The sequence below is a fragment of the Phaseolus vulgaris genome, chromosome 8, assembly GCF_000499845.2.
Source record: "Phaseolus vulgaris cultivar G19833 chromosome 8, P. vulgaris v2.0, whole genome shotgun sequence".
NCBI lineage: Eukaryota > Viridiplantae > Streptophyta > Magnoliopsida > Fabales > Fabaceae > Phaseolus > Phaseolus vulgaris.
In genome coordinates, this window is record NC_023752.2 from 51960918 (window position 1) to 51984787 (window position 23870).

Consider the following 23870-nt stretch of genomic DNA (forward strand, 5'->3'; position numbering starts at 1 on the left):
CCAAGCCAAAAAAAAATTTATTAATGGTCGAAATAATTCCTATAATTATATTTAATTCAAAATTCGAATCTTAATATTGAATATTTTCATTGATACATCTTAAAACATTACCCATTTAAATCTTGTCCCTCAAATATCACCATCATCACAGTGTATAACCAATTATGATCAAAAGAACAATATATAAGAGGAAAGTTCATAAAAACCAAACTGAAAAGAAATAAAAACTAGACCAAAAATCTAAGGGAAATTTCTATGACCTAGCTTTGCTCATTATTTTAACCTTATTTCCTACTTCAGTTGTCGTTCTAATCGAGTGGTTGACATGGGATATCCTTTCCCACAATTTTTATCCGACCAAACAACACAATTCATGCAACAAATCGTAAACTCTTTCTTTCTTTCTCTCTTTCACACTCATAAATTGAGTCATAGATTTATATACTGAATTGTAGCATGGCTTCTTTCTGTTCAACTGCTGTCACTGCAACTCTCAAGCTCCATGAACACTCCAGAAAATACTCGCCAAGCTCCTATCCTACGGAGAAGGTACTCTCTCTTTCTGTAACCTATTCAGAACATTTTTTTCACTTCTCTCACAAACATATCTTTGAAGGGTTAACCACATTGATAAACCACTTTGCAGTCTCAAAGTACACTGTTAGACTGTCATTTCAGTCTCTAAATTTAAGTACTTCTTGTTAATTTAGGAAAATTTTTACTTGGGTGCTATTATTATTATTTAATTTACACCCTTTTTTGAATTTTGAATCGAATCAAGTGATAGATTTTACTATAAGTATGTTGATGTTATGACTTAATTGTGTAACTATTTCAATCAGAAATTTACTTAAGAAGTACAAGTTTTTTGAATCTGTACTGAATTTTTTCGACATCATTTTAAACCTTCTATTGGTTGTATGCATAAATATGCTCTCAAAACAAGAACTCGCATCACATACAATTTTATATTTTGGTCTATTGTGCAGCCATTTTTCTGTTCAATATTGATTATTGCTTCGAAGAACGGGTCTTGTATTAGTTCAGTGTTTATGAATGATAACAAGTGTTGAAATCTGTGGTGAAATTATTTCAATGTCATTTTAAACTTGTAATTGGTTGTTTTCAATGCATAAGAAGTGTTCAGACAAAAAAAGAATACTCACATCAGAAATGCAAATTTCAGGGTCAAAGCATTTCTTTCCAGAAAAGCCAAAGATTCACCAATTTGGATTTTCGGGAAGCACTTTCATTGGCCGGAGAGGGAACAGAGGAGGTGGAACAGTCTTTCTACTCTGAGTTATTGCAACAATGCAGAGACGAGTTCTCCAACTCAGACACACAAATTGTTCATGGTCATGCCTTGAAAACGGGTTTTCATGAAGACGTTTATGTCATGTCAGTTTTGCTCAACGTTTATGCCAAATGTGGGAACATGGATGATGCTCGCAAGGTGTTTGACAACATGCCTAGAAGAAACGTGGTGGCATGGACCATGTTAATATCAGGCTATGCGCAGAACTCGCTGCCAAAGCAGGCCGTTCATGTTTTTCAAGAGATGTTGCATGCAGGAAGTTACCCTTCTGCTTACACTCTTGCTGTTGTTCTAAATGCTTGTGCTTCTTCGTACTCTCTTAAGTTAGGAGATCAATTTCATGCTTACACAATCAAATATCATGTTGAGTTTGACACCAATGTTGGCAATGCGCTTTGTAGTTTATACTCCAAATGTGGCAGGTTGGAGTATGCTCTGAAAGCATTCAGGAGAATAAGGGAAAAGAATATAGTTTCATGGACTTCAGCTGTTTCTGCTTGTGGGGACAATGGTGCAGCTGTGAAGGGGTTGAAACTCTTTCTTGAGATGATTTCTGAGAACATTAATCCTAATGAGTTCACTTTAACCAGTGTCTTGAGCCAGTGTTGTGGAATTCAGTCTCTAGAATTTGGGAGACAGGTTCGTACGCTGTGTGTTAAATTTGGATGTGAATCAAACCTACATGTTAGGAATTCTTTGTTGTATTTGTACATAAAAAATGGTTGTATTGGTGAGGCCCAAAAGTTGTTTAATGGAATGGATGATGTCAGTTTGGTTACATGGAATGCAATGATTGCCGGACATGCACAGATGATGGAACTCACAAAGGATAATCTTTCTGCATGGGAAAGTGGAAGTGAAGCACTGCAATACTTCTCCAAGTTGAATCGGTCGGGCATTAAACCTGATCTGTACACCTTCTCCAGCGTCTTGAGTATTTGTAGTAGAATTGTTGCTTTGGAGCAAGGGGAACAAATTCATGCGCAGATTATGAAAGCTGGGTTCTTGTCAGATGTGATTGTAGGTACTTCACTGGTTAACATGTACAATAAGTGTGGTAGCATTGAGAGGGCCAGCAAAGTATTTCTAGAGATGTCTACTAGAACTATGATATTATGGACTTCTCTGATTACAGGTTTTTCACAGCATGGTATGTCACAACAAGCATTGCATCTTTTTGAGGATATGAGACTCACAAGAGTTAAACCAAATGCGGTTACTTTTGTGGGTGTTTTAGCAGCATGCGGCCATGCTGGAATGCTCAGTCAAGCACACAACTACTTTGACATTATGCAAAAGAAATATAAAATTACGCCTGTTATGGACCATTATGAGATCATGGTTGATATGTTTGTGAGGTTAGGTAGGCTGGAGCAAGCTCTGAATTTCATTAAGAAAATGAATTGTGTGCCTAGAGAGTCTATTTGGTCAATCTTCATTGCTGGTTGTAGACGCCATGGGAATCTGGAATTGGGGTTTTATGCTGCTGAACAGTTACTAAGTCTCAAACCAAAAGATACAGAGACATATGTATTGTTGTTGAATATGTACCACTCAGCTGGGCGTTTTGAGGATGTTTCAAGGGTGAGGAAGATGATGAAAGAGGAGAATGTCGGAAAATTGAAGGATTGGAGCTGGATTAGTATTAAATACAAAGTGTATTCGTTTGAAACCAATGACAAAACACACCTAGAGAGTTCACGAATATGTAAATCATTGGAAGATTTACTTGCCAAAGCCAAGAGTGTTGGATACGAGATGCTAGAAAGTGTGGAAATTCTTGATGAAGAGGAAGGGGAAAAGACATCCTCCCCTACCATTTATCATAGCGAGAAGTTGGCCATTACATTTGGGTTAGAGAACTTGCCAAGTTCTTCTCCAGTAAGAGTTGTCAAGAGCACCTTATTATGCACGGATAGCCATAATTTTATTAAGTATGTCTCAACACTCAGTGGTAGGGAAATAATCGTTAGAGACAGTAAGCGGCTTCACAAATTTGTCAATGGAAAATGCTCTTGTGGAAATTCTTATGGTCTTCTTTAAAAGCAGCAGCTAAAAGTTAATGTTGTTGCAATCGAAAGTTGATAAATTTTGTCACATTTCCACACTTATTAATATAACTCGTCAAACTACACTGATAAGCTTCAAATTATTGTGATTATAGCTTCCCAAAAGTTCAGAGCATGGGTTACTACACATGAAATCTTCTAACATGTATTGAACCATGTACAAATGGCTTACCCGTACAAGATGGTACGATGATCTTGGTTACGAAGAAAATGTTAAAACATTGGATTTCTCGAGTTTACTGAAACTTTTGTATTAATGTTATATGTTCAGAAAGAATCCAAAATGTCAACAGTAATCTGTCATTACCGAATACAAACTTGGGTATGATTGCTTGACGGTTCCAAAGTCTTAAACATCTGTGAAGTGAAACAAGAGACATAGGTTGACGCCAGTGTGCATGGGAAACAAACACACTATAATAACATGGTGAAATTGGAGAATTTCGTTTACACACCAAAAAACTCTTCCTGACCCTGATTCAATCGAAAACCATACTACGATTTTTGGTGGAAAAAATTATCATAATATTTGAAAGTTTAATCATAACTAGTCCTTCAAATCCAAATCATTTAACATAATCTAATTTGTGAATTGAGTCATGTTATTCATATCATAGTTTATACAACACTTCTTTTTCTATTTCTTCGTCGCATCACCCATTGCATCTCATACTTATTTCCTCTTCTCTTGCTGTAGAGTAACATTTCTTAAAAACATACCAGCATGATGACTAATTTAGTTTATTACAGGTTATTTTCCCCGTAGTTTGGTAAAATACCAATAAATGATATTAAGTTAAAATGTGATACCAACGCAGTCCAAGATGGACACTGACAAAGCAACAGGGGAACCATCATGATTGGGTGGTTTCAGTACTGCAATTTTTATCTGTCCAGAACAACGATGGATAAATGGTATCTTTTTTCCCGCTAATTTTAGTGAAGCACTGAAAGGAAGAAAAACGAACATATGAACTAGCATGACTCGTGCTGAACTTCAGTATACTTACAACAGTGGTAACTGAAATTGAAAATAAGATTCGTACAATTCAATAATCTGTAGTACACTTTTCACTATACGAACAGGATACAATGTAATGGCAGGGCCAAAAAAACGGAGATAAAACGAGATTTACAAGCATCAACCTTGAAAATTCTAGATGTATGTTTTTTATACCTGATTCCTATTTTCTATTGGCTTTCTGTCTCTATAGGGATAACAAAAGGTTGGAATGGTAAAAAATAGTAAAGAGTGGGCTTAGCCGAGCTGGCTTTTTAACCTCGAAGATGTGCAAGGCTCAGGTGCTCTCCATAACCATGCTTTTTTTTCTCCACTTTTCAATCATAGTGTATGATACAGCAGGTGATGGAACTACTGCTCTTTGCAATTTGTCTTGGAGTTCCTTAATTTGCTTTTTTCATGGGGTGGTTTCCACATGATATCCTCAAGATTGCTAGAAAAGTTCTTGTAGAACTGTAACAACCACGAGCTACTTTTTTGTCATAAATTACAAAATTAAAAAAAAAAAAGAGAGGGGGGAGGTTAGGCCACACCAACAATGAAAGCATACTCAAAAACTGACCTTGAGATATTCACGGGCATCTCCAGCTGCTTTCTGGATGTTCACCATGAAGAAAGTAGGAGCAATTTCAAAAACCTGCTTAAACAAAGGGAAAAAGCGACCAGGAAATGAATTAATTGTTAGCCACAGTATTTAGGGACTTTGAAAATTTAGAAGAAAATAAAACTTACTTCGAGTATAACGGAGAAATAAGAAGCCTTGTTTGCTGAAATACCCTCTATTCTCATCTGAAAATGTAGAGCAATATCGGTTCAGATTAATAAAATTAAGAAACTGTGGCAAGTTTTATTTAAGAAGAAGTAGCTCTTTTGTATTTAGGTTGAAGATGGGAACCAAGAGTTAGGGGCAATTATGATAGTTCATTGGTAGAAAGTAGTAGTAGAACATTTTATCAAAATATGTATTATAGTAATTGTTATTAGCAGTAATGTATTATTATATTTTGTTCAAATAGTGCTGTCATGTTAACAGTTTAGGGAAGAAACTTAGGAGCAATTACATGTATGGAAAAGGTGAAATATATGTGTTGTCTTGTAATTTGGACAGAGAATTCATCTATGCATGGAGGACAGCAAATGCTGTGGTATTCCAAGCATATTTTAAATAGTTAAGAACAACTAAGGTGGGAGGGTGTAAGAGCAGTAAACCGATGCAATTTACCAAGCATGCATTACAGGCTACAAACCTTGTAGTTGCGAATATGCGTCTTAAATCCCATTGATTGTGCCACAACTTCCATACTTGATAAAACCACTTTTGGTGGCTTTTGACTGATGAAGCGTGTTTCGTATTTAAAAGAGTCCTGTAAGGATAAACGAGAAACAAACATGATTCACACCTTAAGATACAGAAGATGGGACGTGCGATACATGGTCAGGATTACAATTACAAGCAGTGCTTATGCAAAGTTTCACTAATAGGTTACATCGGCAATTATTTGGCTGTTTGCACAAATGATTATTCAAAAAATGGCACAAACATAATTACAATATCATTATTAAATACCTCTCCGCGATCAAATAAGGTTGCTAGGTTTAAACCTTGAGATAACATTATCATGTCGAATGCATTAAGAGTTAGAGGACCCATGTCGTCATTCTCAAATTGCTGATTAGTGCTCTGATCCTACAGTGACAAAATAATCAATATGTCAACATGACTGAGAAGATACATTCCATATGAATGCATAAAGAAAAGGCAAGCATCCGGAATTGAAGAGGAGAAAAATTAACAAAGGCAAACAGTGTGATAGTTTTTGCATTTGAATCAGTTCCTTTCTGTTAATATTTCCATCATCATTGATCTTTTTATATTTGATTACACCGTAGGTCTGAGTACATTAATACTAAAGCTCTACCATTAATTTGCTAATACTGTTATTTTGTAGCGCTGAACTACTCTAGAAAAATATAAAGGAAGAAAGCAGAACATAGCATTTATATTAATATAAATTCATTCTAGGATTCGAAACTCATTGAGTTCATTTGGAAAAGTTCTGGTGAATTAACTTAAATAGACAGGTTTCCAATAAAATTAAACTTGACCTAACGCAGAATTAAAGAGTAAACAGACCTCAACATTGTCAAATGCAGCATTTACATCATCAAGATTTACATCTTCATACTCCAGGAGACTGACTGGAACATATCCCTTTTGAAACCACTCATCATTTCTTATCTGCTGAATGGTTATACGCTGAAACACAAACAGAAATGAGAATGGGTAAGAGAGTTATGAAAAACAAACAAATATTAGAAGGAAACACTAAATCCACTAGAATATTAAAATTAATACATTATGAATTTATCATATTCATGTAAACTAAAACACACTCTTCAACAGAAATTGGAAAAAAAAATCCTTGAAATGCAAGAATGAATCGAGCATGTTCTCTATATTAATGGAACCAATAATCTAGAACAGGAACAAGAAGTTTGGTTAAACATAATTTCGTCTAATTTGTCTTTTATGCAGAGCCTATAGATTTCTCACCAGCAGGATAAGGCCTTTGATAAAAACATTTTTACTTTGTTACAAAAACATAAGTTATTTTTATTTGTTTTTTAAGTTGAATCGAAAACAACTTCTATTATTTTATTTTTTTAGTTTTCTATTTATAAGAGAGCACATAATTTCTCAGTAATAAGATACGGCCGTTTGGCTAGAAAAAAAAAACGATTTTTGTTTTACCTTTTTAATTACAAAAATATAATCATTATTTTATTTTATTTTTAGATCTCAAAAGTTTATATAGAAAACAAAGAAACAACTTTTCATTATTTTATTTTTTTGTTTTCATTGTTCCCAATTCAAGCTTTTAAAAACGAATAAAAAGAGAAAACAAAATGACATTTTTGTAGTTAAAAGAAAAATTTATTGCTGATAAAAAAAAAGTTAAAAGAGAAAACAGAAAGTAAAAATAGAAAATGTTTTCTAAGATCTCATGGACACATAGTGTATTCACAAGCATAAAATTTCATTTTTACTTCCTTACGTATTATTAATGAAAACTGAAAGGGTGAGCTCCAAACACTATTTCCCTGCAAAATAAAAAAAACTGGTAATATATTACATTTTCATGCATTATCCATACTATATTAAATTTGATCAAAACAGATACTTGGAACTTTCATTTCATCCTGATTACTGGGTAAACTAAAGTTATTATCATATCCTTCCATGGGATAAACTTATTAGAGATAAAGATTTTTTTCATTTATTTTTAAACGAAAATAGTCAAGATCATACTTATGCTTGACAACTACGTATTATCACACTCATAGGCTTTCTAGATACGTTCGAATACTGATGCAATATGAAACAAGCAACCACATCACAGAGAAGAAACTCATTTTCTGCTTCTGTGCTCAGACAGACAACATTAATTATAAATTAACAGTGAAGCGGTGTCTCAACGCTCATATGACATAAAGAAAAACAATTCAGCCGATTCTTACATGTTCAGGGTTTGGGTCCAAAATTCTGTGCATTAAAGACTTTGCTCCCACAGGAAACCAAGTAGGGCATGAAAACTGTGCTTTCTCAATCTGCAGATGAATAAGAAATACAGTTCAGCAGCGTTCATAATAATCTAAGATTTCATTTTGAACAAAAACATCTTTCGTAAAAAGAAACTGTTAGACAAAGTAGTGTTTCCTGAGCATTTGACACCATGAAGAAAGTCTGTATCACAAGAACAACAGCAATGACTATATGCAAGAAAGAAGTTTAAGACATTCACGACAGGGGATCCTATCTATTAGGCAGTAAAACATGTATTTGCGATCTATATAATTCATGCCTTACTGTACAACGTCGTTAGATCAAGTTCGTCAAAGGGAAGATATCCAGCCAATAGAACATAGAGTATAACTCCACATGACCAAACATCTGCTGGAGCACCATTATAACCCTTGTGACTGAGTACCTGAAGTCATAAAGATAAGTTTTAAATGCAATGGCCAAGCTCAAAAAATAGTAAGTAGCAGTAGATGACATGAAATCATTTAGATCTATTTGAGTAAATTTTTCCACAAGAACTTTTAAAAAAATAAGGAAAAATATGGAAAACTTCCCCATAAACTAAAACTAGCTTATGCATAAATTAAAAATATGATTTTCAGGAATCAAATTTGAGAGAGCTTATATAAATTAATTCATGTATAAGCTGAATTTAGTTTATGAAAAAATTATTTCACTTTTTCCTTGTTTGGAAGTGTTTATGGAAGAGTTGATTCCAACATGATATAAAAACAAAGTAAGCCAAACCATGTATTACCTCAGGAGCTACATAATTCGGAGTCCCGCAAGTTGTCCGAAGCATACTGACCCCCTGAGATTTTGCACAATAACATTGGACAAGAGTATGAAAACATTTGAATATTATTTGACTTCATACACATGAATTAAAGTCAATTTTCAGAATTATTTGTTAGCAATCTCTCACCTGTTCTGGAAATGCACTCAAACCAAAATCTGAAATCTTTATATTTCCTTGTGAATCAAGTAATAGATTTTCAGGCTGCAGAAAGAGAAAGGAAATACTTAGCAGAGATCATAATAAATATGAAGACAGAATTCCAGATCCCATCCAACACAAACCTTTAAATCTCTATGATAGACACCCTTACTGTGACAATAATCTACACCATCAATAAGCTGTTGGAAGTATCTTCTAGAATCAGCTTCACTGAGACGCCCATGGCTTACCTACACCATTACATTCTTTATCAGCAACATCAATAGTGAGAAAAGTATTTGATAAAAGTCACACTAAAAGCTTATAGCATAAATCCACCTTGAGCTACTCACAATTTTATCAAACAATTCACCACCTGTAATAAACTCCAATATGATATAAATCTTAGTACGGCTTGCTAGAACCTGAAGAAAGTCATATATCAAAGAAGATACAGTTAAGTATTGAGTGGTGACAGCCAACAAGAGAGAAACCACGACAAATTCTGAAATGATTTTCCAATATTGTTGCTCCCTCCAAGCTAAAATGAACGGAAATTTCTATCATTTTGATTTAACATTACTTGCCAGAAAAGAGTTGTAAAACTTGATAATTGATACCATATTTAACACTTCAATGATAATCATCAATTCATCATGAATTGGAAAAAAGTAATTAAACCAAACAGATCCTTAGTGACCTTTTAAGGTAGTTATTTTCGAAATGAAAAAATTCGTTTCTTTGCCAAAATCACTTGTAGCAATCCTTTAATTAAAAGCTTTTTTGCCCAGAAATTAGTTATTCCAAACATACTGTATAAGAAGGGAAGAAGAAAATATCACATGCCTCGTACAGACGAACAACATATGGATGCCTGACTAGCTTCATAATAGAAATTTCCATCTTGATCTGCATTATTAATAAATAAATACAAATAAAATACAAATAAAAAATAGGAACCATAGCAATCATAACATAATTCACAAATATAGTTCTATTTAAACCACATTGCCACCATTGTACTAAAAAACCTCTCATTTAAAATGGAAGAAACCCAGGTCTAAACGTCTTAAATTCACACTCACTCACAGGAAGTCTAATCCAATCAAAGTATTTAGCATCACTCAACATCAAAGAGATTAATTAATATTCATAGTTCATTTTCATAATATTAATGTATTTATTGCTTTAATAACGTTAAAGCTTGTAATTAAACATGGTTATTAATATTCTAAGTTAAAAAAAAAAGCCAACTAAGTTTCTTATCATTTACTAATGCATCAAAAAATTTGGTAGATATTGAAAAACATATTAACTTTGGACAAAAATTGTTTAATTTTATAAAAATAGAAGACCAAATGCGCAATTAAAGTTCTGTAGGGACCAAAATTACACATTCACAAAGTTGTAGGAACCAAAAATGCATTTAAGCCTAATATTAATAACCGCCAAAACCACCATATATAACCAATCACCATGCAATTGACGAGGGAAGACGCTTGAGCCCTGTGCTGTTTTACGCTATAGCAAAAACACATAAAAACAATAAAAAATTGCATATTAGAACTAATTTATTTTAAGGAAGAACCTTTTTTAATAGCTTATTAAAAGAACTTGCAGAAAAGAAAATGATTATTTGTCATCCCTTTTAAGTAGCAAAATAAAGAGGAACATTCCAAACCTGTCCTTGAAATTAAGAAAGCGAACTTTAACGTCAGTCAATTTGATTTAGCAAATTGCACCATCACTCATCAGTCAATTTGATCCTGATTTTGAAAACTATCAGGCGATTTGGTCCCAGACACAAGGGCATATCATCGTATTCGTATCCATAAAAATAGCATGTTAGGAATTAAGAGTGTATGAGTCCATGAAATTTTTTGAACGAAATTGATTTGGTGAAATTTATTAGTGTATATGACAGCTGTCACTTAGTTATGTTAATAGGCTTCTATCTAAGAAGCAACTTCTACTTCCTGTAAAAGTAAGTTTCTCATAATTGAAAACGATTCTGTTTCAACTCTCATTTTTTGTTACATCTTGAATTCTGTTAAAATCCTTCTCAGTTTATGTTTGCTATAATTTTCTATAGTCTAAAAACTAGTACTGAAATCGAGTATAAACTTTTTTTTATCCACTCCAACACAAAAACTATCTAAAATTGCTTCAAGTCAAAATAAATCCTAAACCTAAAATTAATTTTTCAACTTAAAATCAAATAAGATTTAACTAAAACCAAGTTAACTGATCTTTCATCCAGATTCTGGATGACTCAAACGAAAATTTAACCAAAACCAAGCTAATTAGTCTCGACCCGATTCTGGATGATTCAACACCAATCCAAACACAAACTCAGTTCTCAGACAAATTTCAAAATCAGACATTAAACAAATTGCTAGTCCCTAGAACAAAGATCGAGTTAGCCATAGCATAACGGCATAACAGAACATTCAATTTTCTTAAAATTCAAGACTACAACTAATTACCAAATTAACTGACGATGCTTGAACTTCAGAAATTGATTTAATGAATAAGAAGAGAAGAGAGTACCTGGTCGACCATTTTGTGCTTGATAATGGTGCTACGGTCGAGCACCTTCATGGCAACACTCTCCCCAGTTTCCGTATTCTGTGCGAACTTTACCTTGGCAAAGGTTCCTTCTCCAACGGTCCTTCCAATCTCATACTTGCCCACTTTCCTCAACACCATCTTGCTCTTTCTCTTCTCTCTGACAACCAAAAACAATGTGAACACAAGAACACAGCAATGAAAGTTTTTGAAGTAAATGGAATAATTGAAGCAGTATTATCCTTGTGGGTATTGGTGAGGAATGTAAGGTAATTATGAAAGAGAGGAAAAAAATGTGATTGGGTAGCAGAGAAGGTCAGGGAATAAAGAGCAAGGCCTGACCTGTGGGAAAGGGAGGGGACAAAGTTGAAAATTGGAATTTCAAATTGCTTATGCGTTATCTTGTTTCAACTTTAGATACTCTTCAATTTCAATGAAAGCCACTTTTTTCTAATTTGGTTCATCTAAGTAACTATCTAAATTAATATATTAGATCCTATTAATTCACAATAACCTAATAAATTGCAATCAATGCATTTAAATTATGATTTATTTATCTGGACAAATGTTTCTATTTATATGTAATAAAATATCATTGATAGTATGTGTTTTCGTATACATAAATCCAAAATATAAACATATTTAACTACTTTGAAAGTTTTTTTGTCAATATATATCAGGTTCCCATTGTATAAGTTCATTTCTAATGTGCTTTCACATATATGAAATTGTTGGATAAGAGGAAGGAAAATTAAAATGAAAATGAAAAAAAAAAATGATTGAGGAGTTAATATGAAACTCAAACACGTCTCTTAAATGGTGTGTTTGTATCGGACACACAGTATCAGACATTGATACTAGTAGGACACATATCAGTGAAATGTCAAATTAAAAAAATATTTATTAGATTTCTGACAATTCTAACACTATTTTAATATAATTTTTAAAATAAGAAATATATTAATTTTCTAAAAATTCAAATTTATTGTATAATTTTTTATTATGTTTCAACCAGTCAAGAGAAAGATATTTCTATTAAAAAAAACTGAAACATATTTATACATATAATTTTTTTTTAATTTATATAATTCATAATTATATAACTTATAGATATATGTCATTTTATCCTACATTTTAGAAATTAGTGTGTTCATATTCAGTATTAATGTAAGTGTCATTCCTAATAAAAGTAAGGAAATACAAAGTTAACTTTTAGAAATAAAAGTTCAATTTTTATTTTCCTTTTTCTTAAATACAAATTTTAAGTGGATATCTTATTTGGAATTTTTTTTTCCTGATCACATAAATCTATAGTGATTTTCAGATCTTAATTGGTTTTTTTAAGACAGTGATTAAAAGTTTTTTTTTTGTTTTAAATAATAATATGAGTATATATTTTTTCCATGAAAAAGTAGTATAAATAAAAATTTATCGTAACTTTTAATATATCCTTATATGATTTGTTAATAAATAAATATTTGTTTTTTTACCAATATTAGTAAAATTTAATTTTTACGGTAATTTGAAATTTATAAATAATTATTAATAATAATAATTTATAAGAAATATATTGAGAGTATCATCGAAAATAAATAAAAAAATCATTTTTATTTTTTATATAAGGTTAATATATTAGATTGGAGTTTATTTTGTACAAGTGTAAATAAAAAATTTCAATTTATATTGTTATTTAAATTGGATTAATTTGATCCCTAATGAAGTAATTTAGACATTGAGTTCTTAATACAAAATAGGAAGGATTTGACAAATGAAATAGCTGAACCTGCTATAATACAAAAAAAGGCCATAACAATTTTATCCTTATATATTTTTCTTGGTGATAAATTTTTTACGTCATATAACAAATTAACTTTTTTAAGTTTCTAATGATATTTTTAATTAAAGTTAAAAAATAGATTTTATTGAGTATTTAAATTTTATATATTTTTAATTGAATATTTATTTTTAATAGAGTTAAACAATTATATTTAATAGAAAAGTTACACAATTATATTTGGAGATAATAATATAATGACAAAAGAAATATATGGGATTTTACTAAAAAGTAAAAATGTTAAATAAAAAGAATAACGTAATGATAACGATATAGATATTTCTCTCAAATTTTGTGGTGCATCACGCATGTCGTTTTAAAAGTCTCTCTTTATTGCTACAGTGAGAAGACATGAAAGTATAAAAATAAATTAAAAAAAATGAAAAACGCGCATGAATTTTTTATTTAAAAGAAAGTAAAAGGGGAAAAAAGGAAAAATGAGTTTATTTTTAAAAATTTCAATTTCAAATTCATATTTTTAAATTTAATTTTTTTTTATCCAAACACAAGACATGTAATTTAAATCAGCATCAATAAATTTTTCTCATGAAAGCACAAGGTAATTAGAAGTAATAAAATTGGTTAATTTGACTCGTTTTTGTCTCCTTATGTTTTTGCCATTTTAGGGTTTAGGGATGAATATTTTAGATTTAAAATTTAGTTGGGCCAAAATAAAATAAAAAATGCATGCAAAATTGAAAATTAGTTTAAAATTATAAATTTTTTAAAATGTAAAATACGATTAAAAATTAAAAAGAAAAATACAGTTTAACTTATATATTTTTTCTTCTCAAAATTACTCCTAAAAATCCCTAAAATTCGTATATCTTACGAACTACTTATATATTGAACTAAGATAAAGATAAATGACTTTAGTTAAGGATACTTTTTCAAGAAGTAATTAATGTAATTAAGAAGCATTTTAGGTTAATTCTTAAGATGAGGATCAAATAATGCTTTAATTTAGGTTTTATATAAAAATTTTAAAAAATATTAATTTAACTCAATTTTATAAAAACAGTTTATAAAATAAAATTTGTAACTATTTATTTATACACTATATTAAATGTTAGCGTCTATATGTTATTCCAGTTGTAACTATTTAAAATTATTAAATAAATATGATTTTTTAGGATAGAGATAATTCAAGAATCAAAATGATAGCTTATTCTCTTTAAAAACCAAACTATCATTCTAATAATTTTAGAATTAATCCAATTTATTATTTTGCATCTAAATTAATTTGAAATTGCAAAATTAATTAGCGAAGACAGTTTTAAACTGTCATTAAAAAATAATACATAGCCACGTCAATAGTTTTCTTAGTCAGAACGAAAGGAAGTTTCTATTAACAGAGATTTCTTCTCAAAATCTAATCTAAATATGCGCGTAGCTTATGAATTTTCAACAGAGTTTTATTTTCTTCCCTCAAACAACGAAAATGTCCAAATCTTCACGATTGAGGGCAGAAAAATGAAGGAATCTTCGTTTCGAAGTTGATTCAAAGCTTTAAACTGCAATAGTGATCTTTTTGTTCAGCTGTTTGAAGGTAAAATTGAGTGATGGAGACACAGCAAGAGTTGGAGTGGGGTGAAGCACAGAAGATCGTGCTAAGCGAAAACCTCGTTGCTACGGCTAAACAACAGCTTCTGTTTCTCGCAGAGATTGATAGAAATCGTGGCCTTTATGATGATGGTCCACTTTTACACATAGCTATTTACAGGTATCTGTTACTTCCTCAAACTATCCATAAATTTAGTATCTAAAGTTTTCATTTACTTTAATTCTTAAAATTACTAAACTACAATTATCTTACTATTTTTAACTGTTAATTGACGCGAACCGGGATCAATGGAAACATCTGATTAACGCATATTAATCTTGCTAGTCAGTTTTGAGATACTGTATATATATATATCAAAAGAAACTTGTAATTGAAGATGGTTTTAAGAGTTTTATTAGAATGTCATGTAGTATACAAAAATTAAATTTCCATTCACTTATGATCGCTATTGTCTGGTAAATCTGTTGAGTTTTGTATAATTATTTTAAAATTTGTGATCATAGTAGTTTTTGGTTAATTGACAATATTTATAGCAATTATGTTATGCATTAAACTATTGTTTTAATTCTGAAGATTTAAATAATTGATGTTTTATCATTTTAATGGTTTATTGTTTTTGTAACATTACACCTAAGTTAATTAGTACTGAGTAATTTTTGGAACTATTTGATGTATTACTCATGCTCTTACCAAGTTTTCCATGTAATTACAATCCTATGATCTATTTTAGTGCCTGCAATCTGCATGTTTCCTCTGTTGTATGTTCACCTTTTATTTCAAAAGTTGTGTTTTAATTGTTTGTGCATGTCTTTAGGTATAAATATTGTTGGCTTCCTTTACTGGCCAAACATATTGAGTCACCTGTGACAGAAAACCCTTTGGTTGTGCCTCTTGATTGTGAATGGATTTGGCACTGTCATAGGCTTAATCCGGTAAGCTTGAACCCAAAATCACATATAAGTTTTCTCTATTTGTGAATTTGTTTTCTGAAAGAATTGTTGTGATCACGGAATTACCCTTTTCAACATCTGTGTCAGGTGCGTTACAAAACTGACTGCATGGAACTTTATGGGAGAAGATTAGGCAATTCGAATGTGTTATCTTCAACTCAGGGAACCAGCAAAGAGGAAAGTGAGAAAATCTGGGATTCAATGTATCCAAGTGAGCCATATGAACTTGTTGGTCCGAACAATCACTCATTACAAGGTTTTGCTGAAAATTTCTTGGAAGCCAAACAAAGTACCACCAATTATGATCTGATTTCAGCAGTTAAAAGACAGAATACTTTCTTCTATCAGGTAATTAAGAAATTTAGATTTGGAGTGGCATACCTTGTTAATACCTACCTAACCTTCAAATTGTACCATAAACAAATAAGCCAGTTGCAGATGCTCTTTAGTCTGAACTCTTAACTAGTTGATCATACATTTAATTGGTAAAGTGATTACTAAGTATATGTAATAGAGTAATTTAGTTTTGGAGTAACACTTCAATGAAAGTAAGGGTGATTTGCATTCAGCTAAAGTATGTACTGAAATTACTCAATGAATAAAATGACTGAAAGCAATACCAGCTTATGCTTATCCATTGGTCTCCAACTTCAATTGCAGGTTTCCAGGCCTTATTGGAAAGAGGATACTTTTCTTGAAGGAGCTGTTGCCAGATACAAGGGGTTTCTGCATTTGATCAAGAGGAATAAAGAGATGCGTATAAACCGCTTCAGTGTTCCAACTTATGACATTGACCTCATATGGCACTCTCACCAATTGCATCCTGTGTCTTACTGTAACGATCTAGTGGCAATTATGGGCAAAGTATTACAACATGATGACACAGATTCTGATAGGACCAAAGGCCAAAAGCTGGATGTCGGCTTTTCTGAAACCACCGCACAGTGGGAAGAGACATTTGGTTCAAGATACTGGAAAGCAGGAGCGATGTACAGGGGTAGCCCCCCATCTCCTCTTACTGTTGATAAGTATAAAATAGTTGATAGTCACCACTACTCTTCAGCTCCATCCAATAACACGAACCAAAATCTCATTCAGCTTCCACAGAAACTGCTTGTGCAGGTAGCCTCCAATATTTATTCCTCTATATTCTTTGCTACGTGAGAAGACACTAGCAACTGGGAAATGGATCCTACACAGTTACTTTATCACTGCATGATCTTAGTCTTTCAATAATTTTATTAATATAATATTTTTTTTATAGAAAGTAGATGTTTAAAATAACAAATGGTGAGATCATAACACTTGACCATCTCAAGTTATTTTTTTTCATTGGAGAGGATTCCTTCCCCTAACAAGTGTAACTTGTCATATGTTTTTTTGGCATCAACTGTTGCAACATTTTGGGTTCATGATTCTTATTCAGGTGATGCTTGAGATTGTTGACGTGAGAAACTTACCATCCGGTCATAAAGGCAAGCTACTTGTGTCCTTCAACAAGAAACAGGAAGATGTGTTTTTCAATACCAAGAAGCAATTAAGAATTTCCTCAAAGACACGAGGGAAACAAGTTGCTGTTTTCCAATGTGAAAGTAATGGAGAGTTACTCCTTGAACTCATTTCTCGCCCAAGTTTTAACTTTAGAGGACTAAAGCTAGCCAAAGTATTGGGAAAAACTTCAATCAATCTGGAGGATTTGCAAAATGTAGCATCTAAACTGCCAATAGAAAAGTGGTTAGATTTGACGTGTACCGCCAATTGGTCAAAGCCTATTAGCATTCGCATTGGTTTGTCTTTAACTCCTCCAGTTTCAGCACCGTATAAGCTGCACTTTGTTTCTATGCTTCCATTCAAAAAAAGTTATTTTTCCTTCCTACTTCCGAGAAGGTTCCAGCAATTTAAATGTTGGACAAATATTAATGTTGTGAACGAAGCTAGCAATAGGATAATCAACATCCAGACAGGGTAAGTCAAACTACTTGTGGAATTTAGAATATCATTAGGTGAGTTGTTTAGTAGTTAACAATGTTGAACCAGTTAAAAATGGGTTTTTCTCGCACTCTGCTAAAAAGTGCCAAGTACTAGCTTTGATGCTTTGTCTTGCCGTTTTGTCATAACAATCATAATTAACAAATATAGTTTTTCTTGCCATTTTCTCATGTTCTTTTTGCATACAGGAACCTGTCAACTGAGAAGACAAAGAGTAGTATCAATAAGAAAGTGATTGGTCGGACTGCATCTGGTAAAACCCATCTTCTTGCCGAGTTAAAAGGAACAGTGTGCTCTATGGAGAACTCTAACTGGATGTTACAGATAAAGAAGACCGGTGATGAAGATAAACGTTTATTTGAGCTCTTTGAGCTCACAGGCACCCGGAATGTAACCTTAATTTTGTCTATAGATTCTTTATTCTATTACTGAATGTTGAGTTGATCTCACTCAGTTCATTTGGGGCTTGAGCTAGAGATGCATTCTTCTATGGTCCAATGTTGTTAATCTTAACACTCAATTTTTCGCAGGTGGTTATTTTTCCAGGTAGAAAATTGGAGTATGAAACTACAAACTATGGAAATGGAGAAGAAAGTTGCTTTATGACAGCAGTAAAATTCTCTCGAAAATATCCTTATGGAAAAGCAGTGGCTTTGATGGATTTAGAATACGGATTTCTAGAGGTATTTTAGCAAAAAGCTCCACTTCTTGATTTATCTTAATTGTTCCTAAACATCACTAGTTAGTGTCTGCTTTATAATTTGTTTGTTTGGTGAACAGATAAAGGAAGAGTGGCTGGTATTGCCTGCGATATTGTCTGCATTTGTTCTGTCTAATTTTCCTGAATTCAGTAATGAGAGTGAGGAAGCAAATGGGACTAATGCATAAAAGGAAAGATTAAAATCACCTCTTTCTATTCTGTGACCAAAATTATTAAAATAAATAGGGAAATGTTATGTCACTTTCCTCTAGAAAAATCCCCAGTACAGGCCACTTGTCCACAAAAGCTTCTGCTATTTCATGCAACTCATTTGTCGGCAAAACACAATTATAAAATAAAATATTTGTGGAAAGTTTAGACCTGTGTGTATGTACGGTAAGAACTGACACCTTGGTATAATCACTTTTTAGCTTCATAAAAACATCTGTAATGTACTTTTTCATTTCACCAACTCACCGAGATTATAAAACTAAAAAGTGTCACCAGAATTTTAAATAAAAATAATATTCTTTTTTTAGAAGGGGTAACCTGCTGGACAGCACAAACATATACTCATTCTAAACTAATATTTTATCAAATTCTTTTATATTTTCTATCTCTTTCGTGTCTTCAATTAAAGTAATAATAATACTTCGGAAAAAAAACATTGGTGAAAAAGGGAAATAAATAAAGAAATTGGTGAAAATGAATTAACAATTAATTTTTTAAGATTATTTAATCTAAAATATATAAATATTATTTTATTACTTGTTTGTATTATTATTATTATTTTATTAGTAATAGTATTTGTTGTTGTTATTATTATAATATGAAAAAATTAAATTTAAAAACTGTAAGCAACCTTCCATAATTACACAAGGGTGTCCAACATTGAATTGACTGTGGAAGCATAACTTAAATCGTTTTTGCATTTTATGCATTATAATAATTAATTATGTTATATTTTTTTTGCTGTTTTGCTTCTTTTTTCTTCACTAATTTCTTTTAAGACATTTATTCTTCCTTTTTTTCATTCTCTTATCTTCACTCTCTTCCCGTATTGTTTTACACTAAACATATTGCTTATTTGCAAAACGAGAAAGAAAGAAGTGGTAAATAAAATAAAAATTAGAAGTGTTTAATTTAAAAATGAGAAAAAAGTAAAAAAAAAAATAGATAAAGAAAATAAACCATAAAGTTAACATTAAAACTCACACACGCCTTTAGATCTTTGTTTAGCAGAGAAGAGAGAAAAAAATGAGGGAGTAAAAATAAATGAGAAAAGAATAAATATATTTGTTTTAATTAAAAAAAGAAAAGAATTATTAAGTAAAGGGGTAAACTCATTATCTAAAATTTATTGAAATTATCAGTAAAATTAAAATTAAAATAATAAAAAATATAAACAGTATGTTAAAAAAAATATTTATCATTAATGATTAGATAATTGTTTAAAAAATATTAAAACAAATTAAATGAATTATATATTTGAAGCCATTAATCTAATGTGCTCTCTCCTACTCCTACAAACCAAACATTGGAAGTTAAAGATTGAAAAAGAGAGAGAAAGAAAAATGTGGAGGAATCAGAAGAGAATCAGAACAGAATCAGTGATGACACCAAAAGCAATATACTGATTTGAAAGTAGTTACACTCTCAAAAACAATTCCTCAATCCCTTCAACTATAACGCACCTATGCACAGGAAACAATTTCCAAACTCCAAACCAATATTCAATATTCAATATTCAAAACAAGTAAAAAAAAAATTGAAAAACCAAAACCACCGCTCATTATCACACAAAACCAACGATTCAAGCCACCTTTAAACCCATTCTCTCTCCGCTCAGCTCCACCCATCACCACCGCGCTCCTCCCTGTCCCGCAGAATATCCACGCTCCGCCGCCACACCAACCGAACTAGGCGCCGGAACCAGATAAACCGGTTGCCCCACCGGTCCAGTCACAGGCCGAACTGCTTGGAAAATTCCAGAAGGCGTCTGAATGAGATAAATCTGACTCCCGGTCGTAGGAACCGCGAACGAATAACCCACATTATTCCTCTCCTGCAAAAACGACACCGTTCCAGAGTGAAAACCTTGACTAACTAACGGCGTCACATTCTCCGTGTTCGTCTGAGAGAAACCTTCCGCGCCGTTAACCCTACCGTTATTATCTTCCTCTAGTTTCATCTTCCGTTGCAATAGTTGCTCATTATTGTTACCAATCTGCAGCCTCCGAATCTCAGGTTCGAGCACGCGTTCGGTTCCGGTTCCGGTTTCGGTTTCGGTATCTCTGACCGCCGGACGATCCTCGGAGAAGCATTCCGATTCCGGGGAAGGAGTCTTCGGCGGAGCCTCGGGAGCCGGCGGCGGCTTATCTAATCCGAAGAGAAAATCCGGATTCGGCGCTGCCGTAGGCGGCGGAGGAGAACCTTCGAGAAGCGGAACCTGAACGGAGTTGAGAGCGTCGACGAACCACTGGCGCTCGGGTTTGGAATCGGTGAGCGCGAAATTGATGTTGCTGTTATTGTTGTGGAGCGGGAACAGAAAGAGGCGCAGGCGTGCGGGTCTAGGCGAGGCGCGGGAGAGGCGATCGTACTCGAGCATCATGTGGTGGAGGTCTTCGTCGTTGGTGACGGAGATGAGGGCGTCGAGGTCCTCGCCAGGGAGCTGGTACTTGAAGAAGGTGGCGTTGGCGGGGGCGTTGGCGAGGGAGGAGAGTTTGGTGAGGAGGGCGGGGAGCTTGATGTGGCGGTCTACGGTGAGGATCTTGGTGTCGCCGGCGACGTAGGTGAGGTGGTTGTCGTGGGGGCGGGGCTGGATTCGGCCGCCGTAGCTGCACATGAGCTTGACCTTGGAGTGGAGGGAGGGCGGGGGATCGTCGAAGGAGTGGTGGTGGTTGTCGGCGTCGGGGTCGCGGGATCGAGGGGAGGAGTCGCGGGAATCCATGGAGCTAGGGTTTGGAAATTGGGAGGGAACGGGGAATTGAATTTGGAGAGTGAGAGTGGTTGGTGTTCGAGTGTGTTTTGTTGAGAAAGAGAGTAATGGAAAACGGCGTGACGATACAAAAAGGTAAAGAGAAAGAAAATGGTATCAGTTTTATGGCCTCCCTGGAGACGCTGGTGGGGTACGCATCCTCATCATTCATAACCTACGCCTAATGTTTTTCCTTTTCTATATTTCTATTTTTAGATAATAATATTACTTTATAGCTTTATCTTATTCAGCTACTAATTAAAAAAATTAAAACATACTAGTAGAATTTAATTAGAACGTGTATAATTTAATGACTAAAAAATAGAAAGTTTTAATTGCAGAGTTAATTCATTTTATCTGGACGCGCCAAAATGATTAAAAAATATATTTTCTTTATTAAGTTACAGAATAGATCCATTTTAAATATTTAAGACTATTAAGTTATAAATATCTCATGACAGTTATATGGCATTCATTCACACCTTGACTAAAACAGAAGTTAAAATAATTATAGCCTTCAAGAAATTAAATATTCTCATTTAATATTTACATTTAATTGAGTATTTGCGCTAATAATACTCGATTCACTTTAATCACACGCTCTTATAAATTCATCACGTATATCATATGATACTCGGCTCAATTTCACCATTTACACTTTTATTTCTCTAACTAACATTATGCTTTTATTTTTCTATCTAGCACCCTTTTATTTTTATTTCTCTATTTAGCACCCTTTTATTTTTTTTCCCTATCTAACACCATTTCAAAAATAAATAAATAAATAATAAATTATTATTTTTTTATAATTTTAATTTTGAATGCATTAAAAAATAAGTATTTTTAATGTTTAAAATAGTTATAAATATAATTAATAAATAAAGAAATGAGTTTTTACAAAATAAAAATTAAAAAATAATAAATTAAAAATGTTTAGTTTAAAATTATTTTTTTAAGAATGAAGAAAATAAGAAATTAAACCATACAACAACATAAAAGTTGAATCTATAAACATAAATTAGTATTTATTTTTATTATTATTGATGATGTAATCATGTTAATTTCAAGTAAAAAATACAGGACATAATTATAAGAAAACCAAAGTCAAATAGTATTAATTAATAGTGGTCACACAAATAATATTGAAGCGTCTATCCTAAATGCAAAATCCTAAAAAAAAAACTAATGCAAATGCTACACTTAATGCTTAAAAATGAGAAGAAAAAAATGCAAAAATAAATAAGTATAGAAAATAAAAACAACAATTATAAAATAAAAACAAAAATAAATAAACAATGGCAGAAAAAAATAATAACTAAAAACATATAAGATATAAAATAAAGGAAAAACAAAATAAGATAAATATACAAGATATAAAAAAAATCCAAACAAGATAAAGATAAGAGATATAAGACAATACTAAATAAGTAGATGCTGATCATTAAAAGAAATATAAATGAAAGATGATCATTCATTTGATATTTTTTTCAATAGTACATTAAATAGTTTGTGCGAAATGAAACATAATTAATGACGAGAAATGCACAATTCAATAATGTTGGGACATGTTCTTTTTGTGTGTCCTAATGTTTGACAATATGAACATTTTTTTGTTCAATTATGTTGTTCTCTTATGTCCATATCAGTCCTTATTCGACTTGACTTAGGTCTCTCCTTTGAGGTTATTTTTATGTTGGGACTTGGACATAGTATTTGACCAATGTATGCAAACCAATACTCTTCATTTCTGAGTTCCATCAAATAGTCTTTCGTAACATGAAAGATCCGATGCAATGTTGTTGTTTTATTTTCTATATTTATTTATTTTTACATTTTTCTTCTTCTCATTTTTAAGCATTAAGTGTAGCAATTGCATTAGTTTTTTTTTTAAGATTTTGCATTTAGGGTAGATAGACACTTATATATTATTTGTGCGTTCAATATTAATTAATACTAATTGACTTTGATTTTTTTATAATTATATCCTGTATTTTTTACTTAAAATTAACATAATTACATCATCAATAATAATAAAAATAAATACTAATTTACGTTTATAGATGTTGTTGTAAAGTTTAATTTTTTATTTTCTTCATTCTTAAAAAAAATTTAAACTAAACATTTTTAATTTATTACTTTTTTTTTATTTTGTAAAAAACTCATTTCTTTATTCATTAATTATATTTCTAACTATTTTAAACATTAAAAATACTTATTTTTTAATATATTCAAAATTAAAATTATAAAAAAATAATAATTTATTATTATTTTATTTATTTTTGAAATGGTGCTAGATAGGAAAATAAAAAATAAAAGGGTGCTAGATAGGGAAATAAAAACAAAGGGGTGCTAGATAGGGAAAT

General features: G+C 32.0%; 4 protein-coding genes across 7 annotated transcripts; 2 read left to right on the forward strand and 2 right to left on the reverse strand.

Annotated features, from left to right (window-relative positions):
• The first annotated feature begins 212 nt into the window (after window positions 1-212).
• LOC137826016 (pentatricopeptide repeat-containing protein At3g24000, mitochondrial-like) lies at window positions 213-3641 on the forward strand. The gene is made up of 2 exons (XM_068631854.1): window positions 213-549; window positions 1187-3641. Exons 1-2 carry the CDS (start codon window positions 457-459, stop codon window positions 3356-3358), a joined length of 2265 nt encoding a protein of 754 aa, XP_068487955.1. The 5' UTR covers window positions 213-456; the 3' UTR covers window positions 3359-3641.
• A 746-nt stretch (window positions 3642-4387) lies between these two features.
• LOC137826227 (CBL-interacting serine/threonine-protein kinase 8-like) lies at window positions 4388-11944 on the reverse strand. 4 transcript variants are annotated; one of them, XM_068632114.1, is made up of 15 exons: window positions 11836-11944; window positions 11476-11653; window positions 9772-9834; window positions 9279-9350; window positions 9069-9176; window positions 8914-8988; window positions 8746-8799; window positions 8269-8394; window positions 7925-8014; window positions 6540-6662; window positions 5973-6092; window positions 5653-5769; window positions 5138-5194; window positions 4968-5042; window positions 4388-4858 (listed from the first exon to the last, which is right to left on the reverse strand). In XM_068632114.1, the coding sequence occupies exons 2-15, from the start codon at window positions 11632-11634 to the stop codon at window positions 4757-4759; spliced, it is 1341 nt and encodes a 446-aa protein (XP_068488215.1). In that variant the 5' UTR covers window positions 11635-11653; window positions 11836-11944; the 3' UTR covers window positions 4388-4756. The 4 variants fall into 4 exon arrangements, with proteins under 4 accessions (XP_068488215.1, XP_068488216.1, XP_068488214.1 ...); XM_068632115.1 differs by having other exon boundaries at window positions 10401-11653; window positions 11836-11885; XM_068632113.1 differs by lacking the exon at window positions 11836-11944 and having other exon boundaries at window positions 11476-11825.
• A 2669-nt stretch (window positions 11945-14613) lies between these two features.
• Window positions 14614-18908, forward strand: LOC137826225 (glycine-rich domain-containing protein 2-like). The gene is made up of 8 exons (XM_068632112.1): window positions 14614-15050; window positions 15706-15823; window positions 15929-16189; window positions 16502-16963; window positions 17268-17806; window positions 18019-18220; window positions 18361-18513; window positions 18611-18908. The coding sequence occupies exons 1-8, from the start codon at window positions 14890-14892 to the stop codon at window positions 18716-18718; spliced, it is 2004 nt and encodes a 667-aa protein (XP_068488213.1). The 5' UTR covers window positions 14614-14889; the 3' UTR covers window positions 18719-18908.
• A 1236-nt stretch (window positions 18909-20144) lies between these two features.
• Window positions 20145-21703, reverse strand: LOC137826228 (uncharacterized). The gene has a single exon (XM_068632117.1). It carries the CDS (start codon window positions 21478-21480, stop codon window positions 20389-20391), a length of 1092 nt encoding a protein of 363 aa, XP_068488218.1. The 5' UTR covers window positions 21481-21703; the 3' UTR covers window positions 20145-20388.
• Window positions 21704-23870: the final 2167 nt, after the last annotated feature.

What these genes read in the sequence shown, in the direction of transcription:
- LOC137826225 (XM_068632112.1), top strand. Translation starts at nt 14,890, where the DNA reads ATGGAGACACAGCAAGAGTTGGAGTGGGGTGAAGCACAGAAGATCGTG. An exon ending in ACTGTCATAGGCTTAATCCG is followed by an intron (nt 15,824 to 15,928) that starts GTAAGCTTGAAC and finishes CATCTGTGTCAG; the next exon opens with GTGCGTTACAAAACTGACTG. An exon ending in AGCTCACAGGCACCCGGAAT is followed by an intron (nt 18,221 to 18,360) that starts GTAACCTTAATT and finishes AATTTTTCGCAG; the next exon opens with GTGGTTATTTTTCCAGGTAG.
- LOC137826228 (XM_068632117.1), bottom strand. Translation starts at nt 21,480, where the DNA reads ATGGATTCCCGCGACTCCTCCCCTCGATCCCGCGACCCCGACGCCGAC.
- LOC137826227 (XM_068632114.1), bottom strand. Translation starts at nt 11,634, where the DNA reads ATGGTGTTGAGGAAAGTGGGCAAGTATGAGATTGGAAGGACCGTTGGA. An exon ending in ATGTTGTTCGTCTGTACGAG is followed by an intron (nt 9,351 to 9,771) that starts GCATGTGATATT and finishes GACTTTCTTCAG; the next exon opens with GTTCTAGCAAGCCGTACTAA. An exon ending in GTGAATTGTTTGATAAAATT is followed by an intron (nt 9,177 to 9,278) that starts GTGAGTAGCTCA and finishes GTAATGGTGTAG; the next exon opens with GTAAGCCATGGGCGTCTCAG.
- LOC137826016 (XM_068631854.1), top strand. Translation starts at nt 457, where the DNA reads ATGGCTTCTTTCTGTTCAACTGCTGTCACTGCAACTCTCAAGCTCCAT. An exon ending in GCTCCTATCCTACGGAGAAG is followed by an intron (nt 550 to 1,186) that starts GTACTCTCTCTT and finishes TGCAAATTTCAG; the next exon opens with GGTCAAAGCATTTCTTTCCA.